The sequence below is a fragment of the Eretmochelys imbricata genome, chromosome 7 (genome assembly GCF_965152235.1).
Source record: "Eretmochelys imbricata isolate rEreImb1 chromosome 7, rEreImb1.hap1, whole genome shotgun sequence".
NCBI lineage: Eukaryota > Metazoa > Chordata > Testudines > Cheloniidae > Eretmochelys > Eretmochelys imbricata.
This window is the reverse complement of record NC_135578.1, coordinates 9,588,446-9,600,208: the sequence shown is the minus strand read 5'-3', so window position 1 is coordinate 9,600,208 and position 11,763 is coordinate 9,588,446. Positions and strand designations below refer to the sequence as shown.

At 40.5% G+C, this 11,763-nt stretch overlaps 1 protein-coding gene across 7 annotated transcripts in view; it reads right to left on the bottom strand.

The window, feature by feature from the left end:
* Nucleotides 1-300: 300 nt before the first annotated feature.
* MITF (melanocyte inducing transcription factor) overlaps nt 301-11,763 on the bottom strand; it is a 166,580-nt gene continuing 155,117 nt past the window's right edge. For 5 of the 7 annotated variants that reach the window (XM_077821303.1, XM_077821307.1, XM_077821305.1 and 2 more), the window contains exons 7-10: nt 11,546-11,620; nt 10,323-10,398; nt 6,166-6,313; nt 301-4,582 (exon numbers count right to left, since the gene is read on the bottom strand). In XM_077821303.1, the coding sequence (XP_077677429.1) occupies nt 4,202-4,582; nt 6,166-6,313; nt 10,323-10,398; nt 11,546-11,620 (680 nt within the window). In that variant the 3' untranslated portion in view covers nt 301-4,201. The remainder of the gene's footprint in view (nt 4,583-6,165; nt 6,314-10,322; nt 10,399-11,545; nt 11,621-11,763) is intronic. The other 2 variants (XM_077821304.1, XM_077821309.1) reach the window with 2 other exon arrangements.

Genomic DNA, 11,763 nt, shown 5'->3' with positions numbered 1-11,763 from the left:
TTAGATTGTAAATTTTTCCGGGGAGGAAGTGTCCTTGTACTGTGTTTGTACAGTGCCTAGCACAATGGCGTCCTGCTCCATGACTGGGACTCGTAGGCACTACTGCAATACAATAAATAATACAAAACAAAGGTTGCAACAACACAGTAAGAACTAAAATCACTTATTACTGTCGCTTTAAAAACTTTGGCACAATCTGTCAGTGACTAAGTCACGAATGTGACATGTACTGTTGAGAGCCTTAAAGACATTTACAACCAAGATTCACTTACACTGAACACAAGTGGCTTACACAGAGGATGTGAAAAACCAAATGCTTTAATCCATCTATGAAGAACAACAGTTCAAAGTATTTCATTGGATACATTACTATCGATCCATAATTTACAGTGCTATGGACCATACACAAATTATTGCTGCACTCAACAGCAGGTGAATATCAACAACATTACAGTACCAAGCATCATAGCAAGAGGCAGTAATTAATGTCACCTTTTCAAGAAATATAGGTATTTTATATTATCAATATCTGCTTCTCCCCAGTGCATTTTATGTAAAAAAAAAAAAAAAAAAAAACGAATGTAAGTGCATTATTTTGTGCTTTGCTTTTTTTTTTCCTTGTACACTTCCTATTTGCTTTTATAGGCGGCAGAGTTAATATTGCTATAGTCTAAAAACAATAAAGAACTTCATTATATTCTATGCGTTCATATTTGTTGCATGGTTTTGGCAAAGTGAGAATTGTTTGGTAATCCATTTCCCTGGCACGTGGGCCATACAGTCATTACAGATTGAAGCTTTGGGCAATAACTGTCCTAGGGCTGCTGCTCCATCTTGCTGATGCAATGCCTTGCCTCAAGCTGCTGACTCTTTGCCTGTCTGTAGTTACTCCACATGTAAAACATTAAGGGCCATATGCTCCATGGTGCATGTACCGTAGAGAGAATAAGGGCATCAGAACTTAACTGCCTGAAAAGTCCAGGCCTCCTCCTGGCGTACCAAATCAGAACACTCACATGCTTGCATGCAGAAGAGCTGCAATATCCAAAAATGGGGGTGCAACCTAAGGAAGCGTAGGAGGAGTTGAGAAAAAGGCCAAAGTTGAGTGTTATGTACAGTGTGCTATCTTGGAGATAAGCTACCGGCTACATACAGCATGATATGGCTGCTGGGGGCCATAGTAATGTTTATCCAGAGAAATCCTGATCTTGGTAAGGAATCATATTTTTGTCAATTTCTAAACATATGGGGACCATCTACAAATTGCACGAGGGCAGGGGATCAGGGTTTCATTTTAGTCCACACAGGGATCAAATAAGCATGATGCATATTTGCATACCCTACATCCAGGCCCCACTTCTATATAGATCACAGCATGGTACCCAACACGGTATCCAGGTTGGGGCCATCTTGAATGGATTTTTCTGGTTACAACGCCCAAATGACCTTGGGCATCCCATTTTTGGCTTTTGCTCACCCTTTTCCTTTGAAGGGGCGTATATGACCTTGCATTAGAGCTATCGCCACTCTTTTTCCTGCTGTTATTTCCTTCATCTGTCACCGTTAACATATTGCAACAACAAGAGAAAGTGACTGCATGCACAGTTGCTAAACTATGGCACAGCTGCTGTGCAATGAGCCACCCAGGATACATGAGCATCTTAACTGCAGTGAAGATGGTGACGGGCTGCAATAAGGATTGCTGGAGACACACGTGCAGTGCCTCTGGGCCACAGTTTGGAAACCACTGCTCTAGCAGATACAGAAAACAGTCCAAAAAACGGGCTAGGAAGAACAGGCATTTGTTGTAACACTGTGGGCTGACTCTTGCCCCTCCCGAAAAGTGACAAATCTGGTGATTATCAAAGCTAATATACACTTAGCTATTCAAACAGAAACAAAGAACCGCATAACTAACCAGTGAAAGAGCTATACAAATATAAGAAAGGATGTCAAGAATATAGAATCATAGAAGTGTAGGACTAGAAGGGACCTTGAGGGGTCATCTAGTCCAGTGCCCTGCACTCAAGGCAGGACTACATAGTAAACTAGACCAGTCTTCCATATCGGCCACATAGGAGATTTCCCTCTCAAAGACCCAATCCACCCCAAGTACCAGAATAGAAAGCAGCAGAGCTGATAACAGGCCCAGTCATGCACTCCCATTGTCAAACAAAAAACTCCTATTGGCTTCCATGAGAGCAGGACTGGGCACCAGTGGTTTCAAGGATTTTTCATAACCAAATGTATATGTGAAAGATGCAGCATCCATCAGTATGAACCTTCCATTAAAACTCCTGATGTTTTGTCCTCCGTCTTTCAACATCACCACTATATTCACATTTGATTTCAGAACACTATTAAACAGCCATGACCAAGGCTTCTTGATCAAGTCTGCCACGTTGGCACTCAATCACTAAACAAGATTTTAATTTTTATATATTATACATATCTTTCCAGTGTAGCACAAAGAGAATGGGATGCTCTTGTTTTCTACAGAGGGTACCAGGCTACACTCCAATTTCCTATAACTATCACCCCAAAACTTCCTCCTATGCCACACTTCAGTCAGTGCTCGTCCAAGAAGACTACAACAATTTAAGGCACTTCATTCTGAACGAGATGCTTTTCTGACACATTTCAACTGCAGGCTGCTACTGAGAAATCCAGTCGGTCAGTCTGGCTCATAACACCATCTGTCATCTTTGTAAAAACTTTTAGGTTTGATATAATACAATTGTAACTACTGTTATTGCATAGGACTACACTTGCGTAGATAATGCACCAAACCTACTTTTACAACATTGTTGCAAGTTAAATTAATACAACAGTTATAAAGTAACAGTTATTTTAAGATACAGTATATTTACTCTTTTAAACCAGCCACATTGCTGAAATAAAACACCAATTTAATTACTCTAAGGGGCATATTAACTATATAGTTATTAGGCTTCAAAGCATATTACTATTCTTTCTGTATCACTAAAAATAAATATGTAAGTTCATTTTCTCTACAGAGCTTTGTTTTGCTACCTAGTCTAAATCTGTACTACACCTTCAATTGGGTTTAAAAATATTTCCAAAGTGAGACTGTAATATACAAAATATTCTCAAAATCTCTCAATACACAGGATCCTGCATAAAAGCTTTCTTTCAAGTGTTTACAAAGAATGCAGAAAACCTCCAGTGAGTTTTAAACATGTCAAAAAATTGTTGTAATATTAAGAGGCATATTCTTATAAATGAAATACAACTATATTTAAAAACAAAACAAAAACATGAGGATAACTAAAGAATCCATGCAAATGAAAAACCTGTACAACACAAAAAAAAAATAAAAATAAAAGGCCAGTTAGAAATATACAACAAAATGTGCCCAGTTGATAAAATGTATTGAATTTTGTCTGAAAATGTATACCATCTTACAGTGCTCCTCTGTTTTATTGTTGATAAACAATTCTAGGTCTCCTTTGCAAAATAAAAGCCTTTAAAGAAAAGCTTGAAGTAGGAGCAGAAGGGAAACCCTTTCAGTTGAGAGTAGGAAACAACAACACTCCAAGAAACTGAGACAGATTCATGCTTCCCTACACTCTCTCCTTCATTTCTAGCATCATCATCAGGAACATTTCATATTGGAATCAACAATCAGTATGTGTTAATGCTAGTTTTATTATTATTAAAGTAGAATAGTGATTTATTTTAAATATCTTGTGATAAAGACTAAACTAAGTTTGAAGGATACTGTATCTTTAAGGCAGCACTATTAAATCAACACAACATGGTTACAAAGTGGATATTTTTGGTTTCTTCACATTCTCTCTCTTTTTTTTTTTTTTTTTAAGCTTTACATTTAGTTTCCAAGTAAATAACTTGTAAGTTTCCCCTGAATAGAAACAGACTGTTTTGATTTGTAATTCTATTGCTTTGAGTAGATTTGACCAGTTCAAAGTTCTTGGCGAATCCAGTTCACAAATACTGTACATGTGTTGTACAATATTTTGGAGGCATTGGTACTTTTAAAATAGAATATACAAGTCTTTTCACAAAATTCAAAAATATATATAATATATATACTGGGCTATTGATGAAGCGAAAGTAGATTAATATTAAAAGAAAATCAAAAAAAACCCTAAAAATGTAAATTATTTAATCTACTGATTAAGAAATGAAGCAGTTTATGAGAGGCCATGCCAATTATCTGCTAACAAGCATGATCAGTATCTTCCATGCTCATGCTGCTTCTTCTGCTACTTGTTTTTGAAGCTCCAGGAGACACTGAGGAAAGGAGTGGGTCAGTAACTCCTACAGGGGAGAGAGTATCGTCCATCAAAATATCTTCCAGTTTGGATCCCACTTTTGTGGGGACACTGTAGGATCCTAGGTTATCGTTGAAAGTTATGGTACCATCAGTAAGATCAAGGGTAGTCGTGCAAGATAAATCTGAGTGGTGCTGCAATACATCTTGGTTGCAGTTGTCAATGACAGGTTCTTGCTTGATGACCCGGTTTACCACATCTGGTGAGCAAAGGCCTGTAGATGGGACAAGAGAAAGTCCATGTGCTCGAGCCTGCATCTCAAGTTCCTGTAAAGAAGGCAACAGACACAAATAAAAGCTGAAAGCAAAGATGAAGTGTAATGCTGTTGATACATCTTTGATGTACAATTTCCGATGGACACTTATAAACCGCATCACCCTCTCAGCAACTCCCATCTCACTACGAGAGCAACAACTGCTGCAAGAATTGGACTTGATATAGCTATCATACCCCCCTCCCGAACTTCCTCCACCCGAGATCACTACTTAAATACCATTCGCTCAATTAAAAGTCTGCAGAGAGTCAATGGTGGCAGACCACTGCCAGACTTTTCCTGGAGAACCATCTCATTGCCAAAAACAAATTTCACAGGCAATATGATCAAGATGTCTTCAAGCACACCAGCAACTTAAGTTCTCAATGGATATCCAGATCAGCAGTGCTGATAGCAACCACAGCAAAGCCTTACAGATCAGAGCCATGACGACAGTTACACCACATCTTTTTGTATTATTTAAATCTGTAACTACCATAAATAGAGCCACCAAAATAAAGTGTGGTAGTCCTGCTATTCATAGGGGAAACTGAGGTGCTCTCCTGGACCAAAAAAAGACACCATCACCACAGTATATTCCTTCCTCTGGTGAAAATCCCCCTGGCTTTCATCAGAGCATTGTTTAATTTACTGTTCAATGTATTTTTTTTTTTTTTTTACTAGACATGCACCCATTGGCGGGCTCTCCCTGCAGCAGCTCCGTACTAGACACAAAGGGGACGCACAAAGCAGGGAAGTAGAGCTGCCAGCCTGGTGGCTTTCAAAGGATGGTGCTGCAGAACAAGGCTGGTATCCTGTTCCCCCCTTTGCCTCCAAGCCCCACTAAACTCACTCTGTGCAGAGCAGCGGCTGAGAGGCTCCTGCAGACTACCAGGGAGGAGGCTGTTAATGTAGCATCATTCCCTTCTCCCTTGCAGAGGACAGGGAGACAACCTTACATGGAGGATTCCTGCTATCTGCAGATCTCTGGGACAACCTGTGCCTAGCGGTGGTGCTCCATGTGAATTTGTAGAACATCATTCCACTCGACTGCTCTGTTTAGGAAGCAGTGTCATGTGAGAGGAAAACCATTAGTAGTTTTCAGTCAAAAGGCATTTGAACTAACTTGACCATATTGACAACTGCTCCATATAGAATATGGAACCTTGGGCTCATCCTGCTCTTACTGGAGTCAATGGCAAATATTTCTCTGCCTTCAATGAGAGCAGGACTGGACTCCTCATCTTATCTACAACCTAATAATGCCCAGTGTAGTTTGCAGTGCTTCAAGTTGTGTGGTGAGAGCAGAGACACACTAAACTACAAATGTTTTACAAAAAGGCTAGAGAATTATCTGCTATCCAGAAGCGTCTAACTTTTTAAAGTTCCTCCTATAACATAGCTTGTCTCCTCTGGTAAAGGGAGGACCAAGAACTCTACAAGTTCAACTCAGCATTAATCATAGATATTGCAGGACCAGCAATATGGCTCCCTCTAAGTTACATAGTAAGCTGGCATTTCCTTGTAGCAAATAGATGTGAATGATATACATACATACAACTGTTAAATGCATTCATAATGTATTTATCAGCAAACCTGTATTCTGAGCAATAGATGTCTGTTGGCATGTTCTAATTTCTTCTGCCTGTTCTCAAGTTCTTTTGTGCGTTGTTGTTCTCTCTGCAGTTTGCGGATATAGTCCACCGACGCTTTTAAAATAGTGCCCTTATTCCAACGCATGTCCCTATAAAAGTAGTGTTGGAAAAAAAATCAACCTCTTACCCAAGCTCACTGATAACTAATTCCCCTGCCAAAACGTAGAGCAGAGCTGCAGTGATGTTTAACAGCACAAGTTACACCACATCTGACAGAATTATAGTATTACAAAGTATCGACTTTGAAAAGAGCTGCGTGTAATACACTAGGGGGAGCCAGAGGGCAACTCATTAGCAGGCAGTCTACCGTACGGGATTTGGATTCACGTAATTACTGAAGAGGACACATGCTCACCATTGCTTTCTCATGGGAATGAAACTGCAGGGATGGTAAATTACAGTATTCAAGGATTCAAGTTTCACATAGATCTCATTCTAGTGCACTAGTGCCAAGGGACAGAATAGCTAAAGATGAGAGGACTCACTTGGCTTTCAGTGACATCTGAGAGGCTGCTTGACTACCTCCCATCATACCCCACCTCTGAATGAGCAATGCTGGATTTCAGCTTTGATCTTTGAACAACATAGTTAAACTCCCATTCGCTAATGGCCAACTCTAGCCCTGAACTGCAAAGACGTGTTACTGACTGAGAGAAAAGAGCATGGGAGCCTTGGACACCCTCCTATGCAAGATTCCTAGACCCTCTTGAGCCACTAAAACACCCACTCAGAGGCTAAGTCTACATTTACAGCACCGTGTAAAGTACAGGCCTTACACATGTCATTGCTATCAGCGGGGAAAGGCAGGCTGCGTCCACACTTGTCACTGCAGGGGGTAGCTAGGCAAAGCAGGGAAAGGCTCTGGCAGGGCAGAGCCTTCCCTCTGGCCAGAGCCTTTCCCTGCTGCCTCCCGGCTGTCAGGCCCTTTCCCCACTACAAGAGCCTTTCATTGTGGCGCGGAAAGGCTCCAGCAACAATGAGGCAGCTGGACACTCCACTATCAAAAATAGCAGTAAGGATGTGGGCAGCATTGCTCGGATGTGTAGAAAGCCATGTTGGGTATAAACCTTGAGGGTTCAGGAGTGCAGGACATTTTACTTTACTCAGTTCAGCCACACCATCTACACTGCTGTTTATACCCTTGCCAGGTGGGTGCGCAGCGTCTGCACGCTACACGCCGCCACAGGCCAGGGTGACCTGCTCCACACTGGACCAAAGGGAAGTGATCTGCTGATTAGGGGGTGTGGTGAGCCCTCCAGCCAGCCAGCACACAGAATTCGTGCGTTAGCTAGGAGTGCCTGCTACTCCTTTGCTCGTGAGAGTGCACACACAAACAGCCTCCCCTGTGGAATCCTACCTTGGCTGGAAAGACACTAGAATTAAAAGGTTTCATTGGGAAGTATCTGGTCGCACTGATTAGGGCCCAGTTTTTCCTAGTAGGGTCTTATCACGCGATCACACAATTAAAACGTATACACAGTAGCAAGGCTCAGATCTAACATGTTGTCACACAATCTCACACATGACTGATGATGATGCAACTGAGGGTGCATTTTCCAGGGATTCCTTAGTAGGGAAAGAGGAAGAGACACGTTATGTAACGTGCGGGACAAAGACCAAGTCGTAGTGCTGGGAGGGAACGTTTTTACTTTATTTTTTTTTTTAAACTGTTAAAGAGACAGACAAGTATATTTTAAAACTATTCAGCTTTGTGTGCGCATCCTTTACGAACTTCAGCATACTGATCTTTGCTCTTCTGATTAATATTGCAATCACTTGGTCTCAAGTAATATGTTGAATCACTTGATAAATGCTTACGTAGCTAATGCCCTGCTTTATTTACTTACTCCATGGCACCAAGACACTTATGAAGAGAGAAATATAGAACATTATTTTCAGTCTTCAGGATAGCAAAAACAAATGAGCTCTCTCTAGATTATCCCATCTCTGTATCAAGAATGGGAACAGAGTGAACTGTGAACCGACCAATTCTTTCTCGGTGATCATTCATGAAGAATCAAGAATCGTTGTGTATAGTGACTTTCTGTGGTAATGTAAAATGGACATAGGTCATCGTCTCAAGAGATATGGGTTGATCAAGTTACTCCATCAATTTTCCTCTGGAGGGAACAATAACTTTCCAGTTTTGATACTAGCATATACTGATAAAGCTTTGTTGCGAGTGGAGAGCAGAAGAGATTTCAAAATACAAATGACCCAAATCCTGCACTCCTTGGATAAAGTACCTGCTCACTTCCATCACCCCAACTGGAGTTTGGTCAAGACACCAGGATTAACACCTTCACCGGGATCATTAATGAGTCCATAGGGTCAGATCTTTGCTTTATGTACAGCGATTTCAACGCAAGGACAAGCCTATTTCAGGAATGGCAGCCACCTCAAGGATCTCTCTTTCTAAATGGGTTGACCAGGAATTGAGGCAAGTGCCTACTCTTCAGGTTCACATTCATTTGCTGAACAGGGCTTCGATCTAGGGGAATACACTGGCAGTGTTCACAATTAAGTAGTTTCTGTAAGGGGTGTACCTCACAATACTCTTTTAAAAATTGCAAGAGACACTGTATAAGGGATTCTTTACATGGAGAAATTGACCGGCATAGTTACTGCTGAAAAAGCTATTCTACGATAGCTATTCCAGAATAGCTCCCTGTGTGGACACACGTCCAGAATAGATGCTTCTAATCTGGGACTGCTATTCTTCTGAAGTGGAGTAATTATTCTGGAATAAAATCACTTTTATTTGGGAGTAGTGTCCACATGGAGGAGTTTTTGCAGAACCACCATGGCAGTCAGTTTTCCCCCATGTAGAAAAGGCCTAATTAATGCCTCTGGTGCCTGGTCCTCGCAAGAGGGTTAGGATACATGGATTGCTTGAAGGCATTGTACTGGAATGTGAAGATATTTTAACCCCCCTGTCCAAGCCCATCATGACGGTACTTATGTGGGTTTGCCCTTTTGTGGATGGTGGAGAATCAGCATGTCAAGATAAGATTTAGGTCTACTGGAACATGGATAGCATCTGGCTCAGCTCAGTAGCCAGCAGGAATCCTGTTCTGGGTTCTGCATCAGGGACCAGGAACTCCCAATTCATGTACTAGAACAGGAGGTAAGTACCAGCCTGGATTCCATTTTTTTTTTTTTTTTTTAAACTTGAGAGGACTATCCGCTTGGGAGCATTATTATTTTCTATTTGAATTGCCATACCAATCAAAACAATGGTCCACTTGGTCCAGTATCTTATCCCATAGTAGCCAGTATCAGAGGAAGAGGATCTAAAACCTCCACAGGGAACAGTTATGTGTCAACATGCCAGGAGGAAAGTTTCCTCCTACCCCAGGCTGTTAGTGGGAAGCACGTGATCTGACATCCACTGAATCAATGGTAATACTCCACTGACTTCAGTGGACACGGATTCAGCCCTTTCATGATGGGCTTTCGTCCTGGAACATGAAGGTTTCATAACCTTTATATATTTGTATCCTAGTTATGATAAATTAACTACAGTAAATTACTTAATAAAGCTACTTCTGCATGGATGTGTAAGCCTGGGCATGCTTATGGCAAGTTCGTAGTCAGTGATGTGGAGAACCGGAACAAAGCAACATTTTTTTCCTGTTTTTTGAAAGGGTGGGGCAGTACACTGGGTGCTCACTGACACAACTGCTGCCAAGTTCCTGCAGGCCAGACTAGTGCTTCTGCAAAGGCGAACTCATTGCCTGATATGGTTCATTAAGATATACCATCTACACAATTTTCCAGGAGGATCAAACAAAAATTAGTCAAAATCTTTAAAGATTTCAGTTGCTGTGAAGAGACTCAGTGGTGTGGCCTTACAGGGGTTTGTCTATACAGGGAAATTAGTGCACAATGAACGGGGGTGTGAATTTCAAGCACACTAGTTACTCCACGCTAACCGTCTATGTGGACTCTCTTACTGGGGGCCCAGAGTCCCCTTGGGTGGTTTAGCTTAATGTGCTCCCAAAGTACAGTAAGCCACTGAGCACAAAGGCACTCTTAAGACATTTAAACAAAAATTCACACATATCATCATTACTGAAGAGACAGTCCCATACTTACGGGTCATTTGATTTTGGTATCAACGTGCCTAATTCTTTAATGCGATCGTTAATATTAAATCTTCTCCTTCGTTCAACTTTAGGAAAATAACAAAGAAATACACATTAGTAAAAACAATGCTTTCTGCTTACAGAATGCAATCCCTTTAATTTAAAGATTTCAAAAACACTTCATGCTTTATACTTATATACATGAATACTTGATACACCACTTAAGCTTTATAAACATACTTGTGATACAAGGCACTGACAAACATTCAGTTTGTCAGTGGAAAGGCAGAAAATAACCCAAGGTTCTGAATCCCAGTCTCATTCTTTAAGTACTTTGCCATACTTCCTCAAAACACTGCATGATCCAATTTAAAAATCTTAAACCATACTGTGCCATCAAGGAGACGTCGCTATTGAAACCAGTCGGGAGTTTTGCTTTCTAACTAGAGGCATGAGATTGTTTCTTGTTTTTAGAAATGATATAAAGGATCCTAAAGTGTCCTTTTAGAATTTTAAAGTTAGTAAAACACATGTATTCATGGTGGTAAATATAAAAGTATGCTCCTTAAAAACAGACAGACAGACAGACAGACAGACAGACAGACAGACAGACAGACAGACAGACAGACAGACAGACAGACAGACAGACAGACAGACAGACAGACAGACAGACATCCTTATACTTATGCACACAAGTTTAAAGACAGACAGACAGACAGACAGACAGACAGACAGACAGACAGACAGACAGATATCCTTATACTTATGCACACAAGTTTAAAGAAGAGATATATGATTTGATTGTATACAGTACATTTTCATTTAAACCACAGATTTTTTTCCTGGTAAAATTTTGTATAGCGTATTTGTCAAAGGCAACTGGCCAAAGTCTATTCTCAGTTACACTGGTGCAGGTGAAACCACTGTGAATTCAGAATTTGGATCATAGTCTCATAAGTTTATAAAACTGTTCTCAAATAGTTGTTTTAAAAAATATTGTTTTAAATTCAATAGCAGGTTTAAGCAATCAATATGAGAGAATTTGAGATGTTCCATCTGTGGCTATAACCAATAACAAAGTGGTGTAAAGACTGCACAGTAAGCCACCCAAAGCTTTAATGCCTTTTTAAAAATAATTAAATCCTTAATAATCCTCTGTGTACCTTACTCCTCACTGTGGGCCATCAACTAAAATATTAAGGAAATATTGTATATAAGCATAATGAAACTTACTTAAGTTGTGATTGTCTTTTTTCTGCCTCTCTTTAGCCAGCGCCCTTGCTTCTGACTCTGTAGGGAAAATACACGCTGTGCACGTGAATGAAGTCATTAGAATTTTGGAAAGTCAAGGACGCCAACACAGCAATTTATAAAGCACATACATATTTCTGACATCATTTATCTTATCGCTAGGGATAGGCCTCACTACGGAGACCATACTAACACAGCTT